At 38.6% G+C, this 17,798-nt stretch overlaps 1 protein-coding gene across 2 annotated transcripts in view; it reads right to left on the reverse strand.

Moving 5' to 3' along the window:
- Positions 1-2,506: 2,506 nt before the first annotated feature.
- The window catches only part of COL9A1 (collagen type IX alpha 1 chain), a 69,694-nt gene continuing 54,402 nt past the window's right edge, over positions 2,507-17,798 (reverse strand). Inside the window, exons 31-38 of one of the 2 annotated variants that reach the window (XM_075046429.1) lie at positions 14,573-14,608; positions 14,420-14,464; positions 12,589-12,621; positions 10,312-10,458; positions 9,432-9,486; positions 7,192-7,380; positions 5,393-5,470; positions 2,507-4,139 (exon numbers count right to left, since the gene is read on the reverse strand). In XM_075046429.1, the coding sequence (XP_074902530.1) occupies positions 3,955-4,139; positions 5,393-5,470; positions 7,192-7,380; positions 9,432-9,486; positions 10,312-10,458; positions 12,589-12,621; positions 14,420-14,464; positions 14,573-14,608 (768 nt within the window). In that variant the 3' untranslated portion in view covers positions 2,507-3,954. The remainder of the gene's footprint in view (positions 4,140-5,392; positions 5,471-7,191; positions 7,381-9,431; positions 9,487-10,311; positions 10,459-12,588; positions 12,622-14,419; positions 14,465-14,572; positions 14,609-17,798) is intronic. The other variant, XM_075046430.1, reaches the window with a different exon arrangement.

The raw sequence follows: 17,798 nt of genomic DNA on the forward strand, positions 1-17,798 counted from the left end.
ATTTTCTTTCTTTAAATTCCATAGTGGCTTCAGCAGGCTTGCTTCATATATCACCTGAAGCTGCCACAGTTTTACTAGTCCTTTCGAATGCAAATACAGCAAGCAAAAAAGAACAGTAAAACAAAAGATTGAGGGGAATAAAACTGAAGTGGTAACAAATCAGATGGGAGTAACGTGCCCTACAAATTAAAGACATTTCTTCTTTACCTGTGAGCCATGAGCAGAGTTGCTGCAGTGACTGTGTTTTATTTATAAAGGAAGCAGAGACTACATGGCCAAAGAGTAATACAGTGATGAGCAAGTCCAGCACACGCATTTCACCCAATTATCTAAGCAATTTAAAAACATTTGCAAAAATGCAGCACGCGTTAGTACATGGAGCGCAATTGCTGTGCTCTGCTAGGAGGAGCCGGCACTGTTGTCTCGGAAAGTAAGGGACTTGGTTTCTTGTTCCCTCTGTCCTTCAAGTAACCTTGAAAGTATCATCTGTTGACACTTTCCCTTTTTGAAGGAAGAGCAAATTTGGTTGTAGATCCGTGTTTTGGCTCCGGGTAAACTCAGATCATGACTAGGGTATTCAGGGAAGCAAACCCTCGTGTAATCCTCCCTCGCCTTGCTTTCCTGCCTCCTGGAGGAGCTCCGAACGGCGCTCTAGAGCTCCTCTGGCTAAAGAGAGACCTCGGCCTTTGTGAAACATTCACAAGAGTTTTTTGGTAGCAGTTCCTACTAGGTTGCTTGAACCCAGTGATGGCTGTGACAGAAAACTTATAAGCTCATACATAAACTCTCTTTCTGTAGATAAACTATAGATGTACAACATATATGTATTTTATTACAGTATTCAGCAGCAGTGTTACTAATACTTATTAGTAGCCTAGTAGGGAAAGCACTGCAGTCAAGATTTTAACATACTGGATGGGTTTGTGAAAAATTGGTTATTATTTTGAGGACAGTTGTTAAACAGTTTTCTCTTGGTTCCTGCCTCCACTTAACTGGGGAGCTAAAAAATGTATTTATCAAAGTGCAGTCACACCTCCAGAATTAGGAGTGGTGATAGAGATCCTGATGGGTAAAAGTGATTTTCTTCAGTCTTTTGTTCAAGAAATCTCATAGTATGTTACGCTGTTGAACCAGATTTACTGAGGACTTCACTGGGATTCCAGGAGCATCTGGTTAGAATGGGCGGCACGCTGTCAGTGGCTTGTGAAACCTCTCAACCTCTTTGCTTTGTGCCTTCTAAATATATTTATTTAAACTACCACTATTTTTTTCTGTATCACCACAGTTGATACACCTTTCATTTAAATTAATCTGTCTTTATTTTCAAAATCTTTATTTACTTGAATGTGCCATTAATAAATTTCAGTTCCTGATATTTTTTTGGTACACAATCTACCATTCTTCAAGTAAAATTTTTCCACTCTTGCACAAGATTTGGGATTGGTAAATACTTAGATTAACCAACGTGTCCCATAATGACTTACAGTAGGCTTGAGGATTTATTCTTTGGTTCTGTATTTTAAGTTAAAACTCACGTATCAGCTTGAAGGCAGAAAATCTGTCACACTCTTAAGCTATCCACTTACATAGATTCTGCATTGAATTGACCCTCAGTGTTGAATTTGTTTGATTGTAATAGTTCTGATTTGTTTTTTACATATGAATGTTTTCTCTCCTACATGAGTTTCTTTCCATTGCGGAATTTTATGCATTTTTCAGACTATATTTTTTAAAGCACTTCACATTTGTATTTAAATGTTGGGGGGGGTTGCTTCTTTTGATTCATTATGTTTATGTGTTACATATGGAAAATAATAGTTTCATTCTGTTATCAGTTGTTTAGTTTTTTTCTTTTCAACAGTTTTACACACTTTATAGTCAAAATAAAAGTTTGCTGGTGAAACTACAGTTTGTCATTACCACTAACGTTTTATTTGTTGCACTACGTAAGGAGTACTTTTGAGGACTATGCCTTAAATCAGTAAAAACTGACCTAATTCTAAAACTTTAGAGAACACCTTTCTCTGTGAACAAGCTAATCGCTTGGTATGCGATCATCTGGATTTGTTTCTTGAGAATGAAATTCTTTGCACTCATCTAATCTCATGACTTCTTGTAGAGTTAAACTAGGAGATGTGGGTTATGAGAAAGTTTGGACAAACGAGGTGCAGGAAAACCGTTCGGTCTCAGGCTTTGCCCAGAGTCTCTGGGAAGGATGACATATTTCTTTATGCCTATTTTCTTCCCCCTTCTCCCTGAAATCTCACCTAGTGTTGCTTCTGTGGAACTAGAGAGAGAGCAGTAGACACTTGTAGATAAGACTTAATTGTAAAAATTCAACCTCTTTCATATTTTATCATTTAAAATACTGGGCTGTGCAAGGGACAGAAAGATTATAAAAATTAATCCCATTTAACTCATTCTCAAAAGTCTCTAATAAATGTGCAAATATACTTTCTTTTAGTAAGCAGCTTTATCAGCCATTTTTCTCTCAAGTGATCTCTATTCAGGCATTTTCTGTCAACACATGAGGTGCCAGAGAAGCAGCTCTTAGATGCAGCTAGAGCATCAGGTTTGGTTTGGGGAAGTCTTATCTATTACTTTTTTCAATAATTCCTTTTAGAGTATGTATTATACCAGTACTTTTCCCTTTAGTGTTGTCTTACACATTACATGCAAAACGCATAGCTCAACTGATTGTGCTATTTCTTTCTATTCTCACATGGCATACAGGTCAACTATTTAGAACAGAGACAATTAAGGGCTAGGAAAAAAAAAATCAATGCTTAAAGCAAGCGTGCCAAAGTTTGTATTTGAAAATTTGGATGACTAATAGTGAAATGAAAGGAAACTTCATAGGATGGTTTCATTGTTGTCTTTGAGAGAGAATACACTTCAAAGAAAGTAAAGTCAAAACCACAAATAGTTTAATTTATACAGAGAGAAACAAAATATCCACATTGCACATTTTCCTCTAAAAATTGAGTTTATCTAAAAAAAGGCAACTTGGGATGTCTCATGGTGGTCTTCTAGCTGTTGTCTTTATTGGTATTGAATGTAACCATACATACAAAAACATATAGGGGGTTAAAACATTATTTATTTGCTTTTTGTACAACCACAGATGTTACTTCAAAATCTGTAATCTCTACTATAAAACTTCTATATTTCTGGGACTTAAAATTCCCTCAACAGTGGCTACTAGCCTTTTATTTTCATTTCACATAGAAGGAGGCAAGCTGGAATAGGCTTCATATGAAATTACAAATGCAACACAAATTGGAGTGGAAAATGAAGAGGTTATTCCACATGGCTTATTCATGACAACCCAGCGATCATACCTTTACAGAGATTTACAGCATAAAAGGTGTCAGGGGTGGTAGGTTTTCCTAAGAACAGCCTCCCAGCTGTGTTTCTGCAATTGAATTGAAGAGCTGAGGGACGCTTAGCATATCCTGTACAGCACATACATACAATGAAATGACTGTGCATGACATGATGTAATTTGCTCGGGCGTGCTCTGGAATTTATTTTATAAGCATAAACGAATAGCTACAACTGAAGGAAATAAACTGTTCCTTCTTTATTTGTTGACTGAAGACATGTTATTTCACTGTACATTGTACATAGGAATTAAGTAGGGGAAGAGGAAAAGTAACAGAAACTCTTTATTAAAAAAAAAAAAAGACAGACAAGTGCCTTTTCTTTTCCCCCAAAGGGAAAAAGCCAGAAGGCATCACCTGTGTATTTCTGTAAGCACCATTGTTCCAGCTTGTGTTGCTAAAGTACACCTTTAGAAAGAATGTACAACCCCTGCGTTAAAAATGCCTTACTGCAACCTTGGTTGAAAGGTTTCTTCTTGTTTGTATTTCTCCTTCGTTCCTTATTTTTTACTCAGCTGTCTGTGCGGGAAGTAAATTGATGCCGACGCTTCGTGGCACTTTCGTTGCCCGTTCACGGCCCTTTCGTGTTCTTACCAGCTCTCTGTCCAGCTTGCATTCTGCAAGACGACGGCTCGCAGTACCCAGGAGGGCCGGGAGGGCCGGGAGGACCAGGAACCCCAGGCTGACCGGCCACCCCAGGGAGACCTCGTTCACCATCACGGCCTTCCCTGCCGTAGCTGGGTTTGCCTGGTTCACCTGGAAAAGCGGATGCAGGTCTAAAAATCGGCAGCATGTGACTTGCTTAGTACGCATGTAGCTTTACTGAACATCCTGTTCTTAACAGCTGTATGAAGATGGGTTTTTACCGCTCTCCGTGGGTTCCCCGGAGAGGCGCCTACTTAGAGGGACGGTTTTCCTCTAACAGACAACCAGGCTGTGTTTACCCATCTACAGCAATGAAAGTTCAGTCCCAGTCCTCTCCAGTTATACTGGTGCAGATGTGCTGCTGTTAAAAGCTATGCAGTACAACGCTGCAGACAACCCTGTTGGTGATGCATAGGAAGGTGTAGATACTACTCACACCTTCAGAGTTACGTTAGTGCTCTGGAAAGAGACATATCAAGAATTTATTTTTATTCTCCACTCAGATGTGGTGGGGAAATAGACGTATACAGCAGAACTGCTGAGCACTAAAGTGATTTTAGTAAGCCTCTTCCAATGATAAATTTTAAAGACGACAACTCTGAGTTGCACAGACATCCTAGGTATCAGTATATACCAACCTGAATTTTTTTTCTTTTTACAAAGAGAACAAATTTTGGTAATTTCTGTCTAGAGAGAGAGAGAGAGAGAGACAGAAACATGCTGTAGAGATTCTGATGGAAATAACGTTTATTTTCATTCACTGGCCACTAGAGGCCAGCTGTGCTTCATTTATCAGCAAGAATCTGTCCTGGACCTCTATTACATGATGCTGCAATTAATTACCACAAAAATAAAGGAGAATTGTACTTTGAGTGTCCTAAATTATGAATGGAGATTTTGAAGGCTGCTGTGGCTGCCAGTGAGATAACCTGGGGTTTGTGGGCTTTTTTTGTTATATATATATTTTAAAAAAATAATAATTGTTTTTTATATATATAAAAATTGTTTTATATATATATTTAAAATATATATATAAAAATATATTTATATAAAAAGAGGCAATTTTATACATATATGTGTGTGTGTGTGACTGCCTCTTTTTTTTTAATGCCTTTTTTTTTAAAATACATTTTTCCTAATTGTTCTACACTGACTTAAAGGGGTGGTACCTCTTTAGTAAAAGAGCTTTTAATTCTGATTTATGACTGTAACAGTAACTATGAAGTAAAAATTATGAAGTACTGTTATCTGGAAGTTTATTGCTTAATGGACACCTTTTACCTTTTCAAGACAGCTTGAAGTATCAGTTCTGAATAAATTTTTACTACATCTTTTCTTCTTTATCCTCACCCTCTTATATTTACCTGGAAGACCTCTTGGTCCAGGGTAACCTTTCAGTCCTCTGCCTGGAAATCCTCTTTCTCCTCTTTCTCCTGGTTCACCTACAGCAAATTCATGAAACATTAGTTACAGTCTGCTCGGAGTATTACTTTCAGTAAGTTCCCTCTCAGAGGTGAGCAGTTAATAAGTAGAGAATTCAGGTGACTGTATATATTCTTAGCATCTTTGAATGATGTCCTGACATTTGTCCTTGTAAGATGTTTGGGATTTGTTTTGGGTTTTTTGCCCCCATTTGAGTTATACTCAGAACTAGACATGTAGGAATGAAAAAAAAAAAACCCAACAAACAACAACACCTGGAGCTGGACAGTAAGTACCACATGAATTATGCCATAGCCTATATAACAGAAATAAACCAAACTCAGAACTAGAGGCTCTTTTGGAATACAGACTGGGTTTACTGGCCGAGGGCTCTTGCAAAACCATGTGAACTCAGCTAAGTAGAAAAAATTCTCACATGCTGGTCCTTGAGGCAGCTAGCACACTGAACAAAAGAGAAGCTGGCTTGCACAGATTACAGTATTCTGTTGACATCCACGTAAGATGTTCATAAAAGTAAAACAACAAACTTTGGTATTTGATGACAATTAAGATAGGAAACAAAGCACCTTGCTTGTTTGGTGGTTTTTTATGCTCTGTAGATTATTTTCTTTTTAATATTAACACAGTGCAGCCTGCTGTGTGCTGAATCAAATTCAGCATATCTGATCAGCTTTGTATCTCCACTTTTCGCTTCTGCGAATACAGATGACATTACATTAAATGAAAACAGTAACAGAGCTCCAGCAACAATGCTGTTAAGGTTTGCTTTGTTTGTATTCTATTCCTTTCTCTCAAAGGCTTTCCCAATTTTACTTCCAAATAAAGCTTGAGACAAAAGTAAACGCTCTAATCCAGCAACAGACCAGCTTTGTGCAGAAATACAATTTTTAAATAAAACCTTCCTTCAAGAAGAAAAATTGAAATCGCTGCTGACTAGAAACTAATACATACATAGTGGTCATAAAACTTCGCAGAAAATTCTACTGTATAATCCTTTGGAGGGGTATAAAACCTCTCAGTCAGGAACAAAAGAGATTAACTTAGATCAAAGATTTTTTGTAAAGTGTAAGGTAAGTCAATTTTATTATGGATTTGTCCTTTCCAGAGAATCAATAGCTTGTGGTACATGGTGTTATGATGTTAAATGGCTCAAGTATTATGCCAAGTAAGAGGCAGATTGTTATCAGTCACTTGTAATGTGAGAAACTGGATAGACTTAGAAAAGTAGGCTAGAGATTAGCGAATGAATCCGACTGTTTACGTTAGCTTTTGGGATTGCAAGTCTTGTGAAAGTGAGGTCCACAACCAGACTGAGTGGAGGAAAGAGAGAATCACTGCTGAAATTTTTCAGCATATGAAAGCCACAAAACTCAAAAGTCCATGAGAGGGGGAATTAATATTAGGAATCTGACTCAGCTGCTTACTTCTAGTTCAAGGCAGATGCCTGTCCTTTCTCATATTAAGTAAGTGAGTTGATGACAAAAACCAGATTTATAAACAAGTCTTGCTGACGCCAGGCCTATGTGCCTTTCAATAACTGGGGCAACTGAGGCAACAAGTTACAGGAAACAGCTTAGGTGCCTAATTCAGGATCTTTTTGGACTTCACATGTGTACAACGTACATCCACAAGCTGTAATCCAAAGGAAAAAAAGAAACAAACAAAAAAATAAACAACCCGGAGCATTCGGCAAATGAAAGCCAGTTACAGAATTTCTTACCTTTAGGACCTTTACGACCAATCTCACCAGGGGGACCTTTAAGGCCAGGCAAGCCACGAGGTCCAAGCTGTCCTGGGAAGCCATTTTCGCCAGCAGGCCCTGGAGCACCTGGTGGCCCCGGTCGGCCAGGAAGACCTGGAGCACCAAATTCCGGCCTTTTAAGACTGGCTGCCAGCTGAGCTAGTTGTTCTGCAATGAACAGGAGGACAGAATTAGCAGTGAGTGGACCTGAATGGAGAGATTCCCATGTTCACTGAAGAAGAATGTATTCTCTGCTATAGAAACCGACATATTACAGTACGGCACCTTCCTTATGTACAATGCTATTTACAAAGTTTGTTATATGCAAGATATTATCTTAGTACTACTACTGGCAAACTGCATAAGCGTACTGTGAAGCTGGTCACTCTGAAGCCTACATCTTAAAAATTTAATGTTTGCAGGCTGAAATGACTCAGATATATATGGTTTATTTAGAAATGTCCTTATAACTTTCTTTATCATTTAAATGTCAACCATCTAGTAAGAAAACTTACTCATGCAATTGCTGCCTCTTAAAAGAGCAAATATCTCTCTTCATTACTACTTGTTAATCCTGTCAAGATGCATCTTCGCAAGAAGGAACAGCTGAAAAGCACAAGGGCAGTCATCTATGTTCGCCTAAGCGCAGGCCTTCTTTTTCAGAGGAAAGAAACCCTCAAATTTGTGCTTGTGAGCTCAAGTTTGATAAATAATTGAACATTTTATGTTGATCTTTTCCTAAGGTAAATCAGCAGGAGCTTTGCTCTTCATTAGGCATAGGATCAGCTTGCCATTCCTTGGAATGGTCTAAGCTAGCTATTCCCTTTCTTCCTTCCCTTTTCAGGCCACTGCTGTAACAGCACATGAGCAGTACTCTCAATGTTTCTGTGCTAGACTTCAAATCCATCTTCCAAGCATGCCTTAGAAATAACTTTGTCTGGATACAGCCATACACAACTCCATATGACATTGCTATAAAGTCTGCATGACTTGGCAAGATTAGTTATTTTGTGTCCACAACCAAGAAGTATTAAGAAGATGTGGGGAAGAGGGGGTGGGCTAGGATCCAAAATAAAATAGCAACTATAGCAAGCAAATATATGAGGAACACTGGGGGTAGCACACTGCAGGCAAAGCCTACTGAGGAGCTGAATTTCAGTTACAGTTGTCTTTAAGCTGACAAGGTTCCAGGGACATACTTGGATTGATTTCTTTTTTTTTTTTTTTTTAACATGATAGCATTGACAGTTATAGGGGCTGTCAAGAGACATGCAATGAAGACAGTCTAGATTTTTCCCATACCCTTCTCTTCACTGCTATTTCTGATGGTTATGAATAAATTCAAGCATCATATCTGATTTCACTATAATCCTCCTCAATATTACTATGTCTTTCAAGAGACTGCTTTAAAAGGCCTTTTTATCCTATTTATAGAACATTTAAAAAAAAAAACCAAAAAAACCTGTTGGGCAGTGTCAAGAACAGGGAAGACTACTGAGAATTTTTAGATTAAATCATGAGCAGTAATTTCATTCTGGTAAACTCTTAACATTACAAAGGCATAATGTCCCAAAGGGCATCTTCAATAGCAAGTACTGAAAAGTCTCTTTTGTGCTTATAGGGCAGCATAAGTTTTTATACTCAGTAAATCCCACACACCCAACTGTATTAGAAAAGCTCCAGATTTCTGTGTGTGTCAAGTAGAACTAAGCAAACATAATTAGCGTATTGAACATCTGCCTATTGCTGTCATTTCATGGTATGTTATCTCCAGAAAGCCTCTCTCTGCAGTCCTTTTTTTTTAACCTATTTTGCATATAGTTTGTTTGCTATAATCTAATAGTGTATGAGTACAAATGGCAAAACAAGCTTTCAGTGAAGTTGTGTACTTTTATATATGTGAACCTAGCAAGTGATTGGTACACAAAATGTATGTATTATTTCATAGAAGTGCTCCAGTCTATGGCCTAGTTATAGTGTGGAATCAGCGGGTAGTTCAATGAGCCTGCAAAGTATATATAAAAATAAGGGACTTGTTTCTCATATTCTCTCATATGGTGTCCACATTCACATGTGGGAAGATTTTTCTGCCACGACCCCTGCTGAGGCCATGCTATTTGTTCTGGATAAGAGTGGGAAAATCTTGGTTGCCTCCACAGCAGTAGATTATCCTGATTTAAATGCACAAGAAACATCAAATACTTTTTTACCATATTTACCTTGCATGACTCTCATGCAAACCTGCTTAATGTGCTGATCAGTTGGTTCTTTTCCCTAGGATTAAAAAAAATAATAGTTTAAAAAAACAGTTGATATCACAGTACATTTTATAATTGTGTCTGATGCAAAAAATGCTGTCTGGTTGTCATGGTTTAACCCCTGCCAGCAACTAGACACCACACAGCCTCTCTCTCACTCCTTCCCCAGTGGGATGGGGAAGAGAGTTGGAAAGGTAAAAGCAAGAAAACTCATAGGTTGAGATAAAAACAGTTTAATGAATAAAAAGAAATAATAATAATTATTATTACCTTGTGTCCCTCCAACCTACTTACTGATGGGACCTTGTGAGGAGTAAAGAAGCCCTTGACTCTGTGTAAGCACTGCTCAGCAGTAATGGAAACATCCCTGTGTTATCAACACTGTTTTCAGCACAAATCCGAAACATAGCCCCATACAAGCTACTATGAAGAAATTTAACTCTATCCCAGCCAAAATCAGTACACCAGTCAATAAAAGGTGTTCCAGTCCCTGCAAGTGTAACTATTCCAGCTGAAGTCAATTTGACTAGCAAGGTAGATACTGCGTGATACACCCACGTATCAAACACGGTCTCACGTGCACTACAAGAGTGGGGCGGGCATAAAAAAATGGAACTGAGCTGAAAGCTGAGGACCCAAGGACCTAACTGTGTACAATCCTAAGATTTCTCTGGTGCACAAATGTGTCTGTTGTGAGGTACAGTGTATTTCAAACTCTACTGTGGCACTTGGGTTTTGCATCCGTATGTATCGCCTGATGCAAAAAAAAAAAAAGGAGTGGTGTGAGTGACAGCTAAAAGCGTTCAAAAGATACCAATTATTACATGAGAACAGTACTTACAGCTGGACCTTGGCTGCCAGGCAGACCTGGGGCACCCTGTTCACCCTGCAAGCCTCGCGGTCCAGGTGAACCTCGTGGCCCTTCCATGCCAGGCAGTCCCCGACTTCCCTCAGGCCCACGGGAACCAGGGTCTCCAGGATTACCAACCTGACAACGAAAGAGAGGAATTTCAATGGACTGGTGTACTAGCGTTAGACTCATTCTGACATATCAAAATGGTGACAGAAGCTATTTGTAAATGCAAAGCAATGAATGCTGGGATGTAGAGTTGTTGAACAGCTTCTTTTTAAATAAGCGACTGGAGTCAGTGGTGTGATTTATAAACTTAAAATGAGGTCTGTATTCCTCACTTAAGGGGGAGAAGTGGAAAAATAAGGTACTCTGTGGAAAGAGGCAAATCAGCACCCATAGTGACATGCACAAGACATTGGCTTTTTGTCAAGGAACAACAGATACTTGGTTTCTAATTCTACCCTCGTGCATGTCACATGCAACTTTTCTAGACATTAAGTGCTCCTTAAATAACAAAAATTCCAGCTTCCTGCTTGCTCTAAATGCCTTTCATGCCCTTTTGTAGAGAGTACTACAGTATGAGCCTGTATTGTCTGGCCCCAGTCTGCTTGGGAACACACATTTTTGCTTTGTTTACATCTGTCAGAGCCAGAGCTCACTGCACACAGGTTCTAATGCCTACGCTGGATTTTGCTGGCATAGGGGAGGGAACATCCTCACACAAACTGATGTTGACAAACTGCCTGAACAGATGCAGTGCCAGCTTATTTCACTCAGGGAAGGGGTAGAAAGAGCTTTTCTACTGGTAAAAGCATCCTGATGCCTGGGGAATGAAAGGATTGATAAAGATACATCAACATGTCCACTTAAGTACATTTAGTAAATAAAGCTATAGCTTCCACTCCAGTAAATTTTCTAAAAGTGATTAAATATCATGCAGAGTGAGACCTATGCCAACAGGCACTTCTAAGTTACTTTCAATACAAGTTATTTTACTATTAATCAATAGTAGTACTAAGAAAGAAAAAGAACACCCAAAAACCAAACAAACCCCCAAAACACCACAAAACCCAAAGCAAGCAGAAAAAAAAAAAAATCCTACATACTTATGGCTTCCCAAATCTGCTGGGAAGTAAAAAGAACACCCGCTGAAAGAGATGCTCAAGAACAAATTACTCAACTGTGGTATCAGTTAGATCCACAAGATGGAGCCATTTCAGTTCCATCTGTGCTGCATCTCAGACAGCTGACTGCTGTCCCTGTCAGAAGAAAACCCAAAGAACATGCTTCCATAGATATATTAAGAAGACAGCAAAATTCTCTTCATGGACTATACAACCAGGAAGCCATTATTGCTTTCTTACCCATCCTGGTGAGTTAGCAGGTTCCCTAATGGATTACTCATCCCTGTGTATGTACTTATTAGAATGGCAAGCACTTTAGGGCCTCATCAAGAGAAGAGGATTTTAAAAACCTAGGGGGATAAAACTATGGATTTCTCCTCTACTCTATCTCTTCCTCATGTCCTTCTTGCAAGATCTTGATTAGCAGTAAACACTCTCTAGCTTGCAGTGGCTTAGCCCCAAAGTCACACAGGCCACTGAGAACACAAGCATAGCTCTTTCTGTTATGTTCAACCTCAGTTCCCTGTAGACAGAACTGTTCATGTGTTAGTATCACGGCCCAAACTGTCAGCTGCTGTTATAATCCCACTCTTCAGTGATCCTGAAATAAAAGAATGCGTTCAGCTCTCAAATTCTTTCTCTTATGTGACATACAAGCTTCTCTTCACCATCGATATCAAGACCATCATTTTGTTATTTCTAAAAAAAAAAAAAAAGGAATCTGGGCCAGAAATACTTCTGCTTTCACAGACATCACAGTCCTGCTGCCAGCTTTTTCACAGTGTAAAGATTACAGGCTGTACACAGCCACTGCACTGAGCCTCCTTTCTATACAACACCTACTGTACAAAGGGTGCATTCATTTCCTCAAAAAAAAAAAAAAAAATAGATGGCCAGAAAACTGCTGCTGAATGATGCTTCTCTTTCATGGAACTTAGAATTCAGGACATGAATTCTTTTCCAAAGCCAATTCATTTTAATATTAACTGTATTCAAAATTTAAACAGAAGAAATGCTGTTGGAAGTCATTCAATTTAACTATGATAAAGAGCTCAGCTCATTATTTGTATTTTCTTCCTTAAATCAGAATCTGATCTACCGATCTCTGTATTTCTGTAACAATGCTATTCATTATACTTACAGCTCCCTTTGCTCCTGGTAATCCCATATCACCCTAAGCAAAAGTAAGACAAATGATATTAGAAGAGTATCTATTATCATAGACATTACAAATGCAATAAACATGACATGATTTTTTTCACTATAAGAAAAAAAAAATCACATATTTAGTTGATTTACACAAAGTTGCACCTCAAATTATTTAGAATTCATTTGGAAATAAAACTTAAATTTTAATTTTTTTCCTAAAATTCCCTCTCAAAAACATTTCTGTAAGGTGCAAATAAGAAAGCATGTTTATTATAATTGTTTTTTTATTGCTTATCTTAGAATTAGACACACGGCTCTAACCACTCAAACCACAGTTACAGCACAGGACAACATCTCAGACAGCAGATTACTTGGAAACCTTTAAAGGAAGCATTATTTAAACAGGTTTTTCTAGCGTGACAGATTTACAGGTATTTTACAGTGTTGTGTTAGCCCTGACAGAACTGCAACAGAAATGAGGCAAGAGTCTACCCAAGTGCTGTGAAGAAGCCAAATCCCGAGAAGCTCTTGTTCCCAGCAACCTGCCTCCTGGCTTGAACAACCCCAAGATCCCTCTATCACTTGACTGAGAATTGCAGTCCCACTATTCAGAAGTTTTTAGTTTTCCCTCTGAAGTGGGGGAAAAAAGGTTTCAAAATCTTGTAATCACCTACAAAACAGATCAACTCTTCTCCTTCAGTGTTTCCATATTAGTCTTAGAGAGATTTCTGAAAATTCTATTTTCCCAGTTCCTAAATTTCACCATTCCTAAATGGTGAAATAATTGGTTTCTAGAGGTCAGAAAGGCCACCTTGTCTGTTAAGGAATAGGCCATAAATTACACAGAAATAACAACTGTTATCAGTTTAAAAACAGACTAACTGGCAGCACACTTGAACAGCCTATAGTGTTGCTTCCTGGGAATCTGCATAATGATGGTAAAGCTGAATTACTGGACATCTAGCTCACTAGGACTGTTAATTAACTTTAAAAGCCTTTCAGAATTGCAGAGCGTAGGAAAAAAGTGCTCATTTCTACCACACAACCTGGCTACCATTTTTTAAATAGGGAGCAGTTTACTTCCTTTTGAAAGATTAAGTTCTGGCTTTGCTGGATGGGGCCCCACAGAAGCTGCTGGACAAGTGCTTTTCTCTTTCTGTAGAAAACAAATCCTCATTACCCAAGGGCACATGACCCAGGCATTATCCATGTGAATTCACAATATACCACATTCCTGTGGCATATACATGTATATGTATTCCTGCAGCATTATCACAGTGCCAGAGCCTCTTCCCAGACCGTTCTCCCTCTCCCAAACATCCAGTTGCTAAATCTTATTTCCAAAGATAAAGGGAATACAAAATATTTCCATCATGTCTGAATTGTTAAGGGTATTTATTATCTATGCTCCTGTTTCACCTGAATTAAACTACCTCCTCATCCTCACTGCCTCAAACACCAAGAATTTTTGTGTGTGTGTATATGCATATATATGTATTTATATATAAACGCTTAGTCTATTTCTACGTATGTATCTATATATGTAGATAGATACACACACCCCCTCTTCAAGGCAGCCTGTACTGTGTATAATACTATACATCTAATAATAGAATATGCGTATATCAGAGTGCTTTCAAAACAGCAGGAATAGCGTGACCAGGCTAATAGAACTGCTGTGCTCTGCAACGCCCAGTTAGTATAAAACTGAAATGTGATCTTCAATGATCAAAACATATGCTTGAAGCACTTCAACAATACTTCAAAGTTTTAATTTATGACAACAGAATATTAGATCAGGTGAAGAGAAAATAATTCCTTACTAAGTCACCCTTTTCTCCTCCATCTCCTTCTGCTCCAGGTGCACCCTATACCAAAAAAAAGACATACTGTCAGCCTTCAGATCTAGTCAACATAATGTACTGCAGCATATGGCAGTGTCACTTGAAAGTACCATGATCTCTAGCATGACTTACTTGTTCACCCTTAGGTCCTGGTTCCCCCACTGAACCCTAAAAGGTTGAAGATTAAAAAACAGAAAAAAAACCACAAACATTTCAGAATCTGAAACTGCAGATTCAAAAGCATACTAAATTATCTTCAATCCTCCCTGCCATCTAGCATTAATGCAAGAGACCCTTAAAGCTGCAAATTTTTAAGAATGACAATGAAAGCACTTAAATCTTACTACATAATTAAGTTGACAGACTGAAGGCAAGTAATAGCATGGAACATATAGTCCACTGCCACACTGGATGGTACAGATTCTGACCGTCAAACAGTAGATCTCCCCATTACATGGCAGATGCTCTTGCAGCTGCTACAACTCTGCTCTGCAAATTGATTAGAAGTCATAAGTAAAAAATCCAGTAAGCGTATCAATTTTTCTAGCCCTATTAAGTATTCCGTATTGCTGTAGGCCATACCAGCCCTGCTAATGTGGGATAAGCACAGACATTCCCAAGTTCAGTCACAATCTTTTCATGCTTGCTGTTTAATTCTCAACGTTTTTTAGTAGAACTGTCTCTAGAATTTTATTCATTACAGTCAAAGCTAAATGGCTTGTATCTTAAAGTTGATATTCCTTTTAAAAAAAAATAATATATTATTATGTTTCATCTTAGAATCCTGTAACAAAACGTACCTGTGTGGACAGGCAGGAACCAAAGAGGAATAACTTAATGACCTGATTAATTTCAAACATATGTATGTAATTTGTTTCTATAGGAAACGTATTTCATTTGTAGAACAGTGTATTATTTAAGAAAACCTTAGTATTTGTGTTCTGTTAGAAAACCAATCACACCATCATTAGACGTTCTTTGCAGTCTGTGCACCTTCAAACATACACATTCCTAAAGAACTATAACTGTGCATTAAAAAATTTTTCTAAGATGGAGATACAGCATTTTCTCTCCCATTTCAGAGATCCATTTAATTCACATAAGATACAGGCACACAAACAGGTGTAACATCCAGAATGTAATGAATTCAGATTTGTTCTTATGTTCCTGAGGACAAAAAGCCAATCACAGACCAACTGAACACTCCAACTTTGTCAAGCAACACTGAAACTATTTTGTCTGAGGTGTTCTCAAAATCATGCCTTATTAAGGTTTTTCTAATTACTCACTCAAAAAGACATTGACTTCCAACCTAACATCATTTTGGGGGTTCTTCTTCTCCACCTACTCTTCTTTAGAGCAACAGAATTGCCAATAGATAAGGCTGAGATAGGAGAAGCTTTTGCTTTTGTGAACTTGGCCTGTAATATTTTTATTAGCAAACATAAAAATCACAGCTGAAACTATATGAATCTATTCTACATTGACTCCCAAAATATCAATGGAGACAATAGGGTAAGATGTCAAAATATGAAAATATCCACTTTTTTGACATACTGCTTATGTATTTGTAAAAATCCCTCTCAAACCATGCCCAGGAATTGTTTGCAAAACTGCCAGTCAGCATCAGCCAAAACTGTACCAGGGGCTACACTAAAATAGTATAAAGGATTGTGTTCCAGTGCCCACATTTCGGTCTTGGCCTGGTGCTGCTTAATTTACTAAAACAGACAGAACTAGAGTTTCTGAAACCAATTCAAAAGATGTGAATTAGAAACAGTATAAGTGGTGAATACTGGCGTTCAGCCATTACCCATAACATATCTGCGTAACCACTCTGTAAGATTCACTGACGCGTGATCCATTGTTGTAACATTGTTTTGCATTGCTGTCTCTGCTATAATATGTCAAGTGTGTGATGGATGCACTCGACTCCTTGACCAAACTAGAGGCAGTTTGGTTCAGGTTCCAAAGGAAGTAAAGGCCTAGGCCATAACCAGGCCAAGAACTTCTCCAGTTCCTATCTGTTCTCTGAAAACCCACACAGGAACAGGGTGACATGGTAGCAATTGATGCATAGGGGCTTGGAAACTGGAACATTGACCATGCCATTAACACATGAATAGCAGGTGGTTCTTCCAAGACTCATTTGTCAGCAGACAAAAAATGTTGTGTGTACAAGGAGTCGCATGCCTACCTTTTCCATCACACATAATTTGACTTCATTCCATAAATATGACAGCCTGAGTGAGCCTTCTTTGAGCTCTCCCTGCTAAGCAGTTGGCTGCATGGCGGTGATCTCCTCTTGAGCTGGGACACCTCTCAAGGATCTTCCTCGAGGCTGAGAGACCCCTTACCAACTGCAGATCTTCAGTAAGCGACCGATATCACGCATAACCTTGCATTATAGTACACTAAGATTTGGTGTTGGTAACTTTGATTTTGTGTTGATAACTTTGAATCAGTGTTATATCCTTGGCAGTAAGTAATAGAGAGAACTTTGCCATCAAACTTTGTTAAGTCTCACTTCTACAACATCTTACTTCAATAAAACCACTTTGCTGATACCTTTGGCAGAGGTTCTTTAAGCGGTCTAAAACACCTGCATGTGACAAGGTGCCAGCAGATAGTACCCAATATCTAACAGCTTTGGGATCAAGAATGACTACTGAAATACGTTTTTTTATGAATTCTACTTGGCTTCTGGTTGCTATTTACATCAACTTTTATCACGCATATATGGGCTTCATAACAGAACTTTCTAAGATCCCTGTGTACAAAACCATGAAGTGTTGAAATCAGCAAGAGAAGAAAGATCGCTTCAGCTGGAACTTATTGATAGCAGTGGTTGACCCAAAGACTAGAGATAACAGGCTACAGAGACACCTATTTCCAAACCCTGACAAGGATGTTTGGCTCTCTGTAAGACAGATGCAGTTGCAAATTGAACAGGAAAGAGAAGGGATAGAGTGGCACAATGCTCTCCAGGCTTGTGACTTGGAATACATACTGCAGGTCAGTGCTACTGGCAAAGCTGCAGCCATTTTAAGCCTGACCCAGAAAATTCACTCCAGCCTCTATGCAACTGAAATAAAAAAATTAATCAGGGATGCAAGCGGACACTCATCTCAAAACAGGAAAGCTAAAAAGCAATCACAGGATGAGATAATTGCTAGCACAGCTTTTTAGACTTTGAGGTATTTGCACAGGGCATTAAACTAACCCTAGGATTTTAAAGAAAGCTCCAGGCATAGGATACTGTCATCTGCCAGTTAGATGGACAGTAACCTCCTGGCTGTAGCCTGAATCTCACTGGGTCTGTTTACAGCATCTAAGTTCTGCTCTTTTCCTAGAGGTC

Source organism: Buteo buteo, chromosome 15, assembly GCF_964188355.1.
Source record: "Buteo buteo chromosome 15, bButBut1.hap1.1, whole genome shotgun sequence".
Lineage (NCBI taxonomy): Eukaryota > Metazoa > Chordata > Aves > Accipitriformes > Accipitridae > Buteo > Buteo buteo.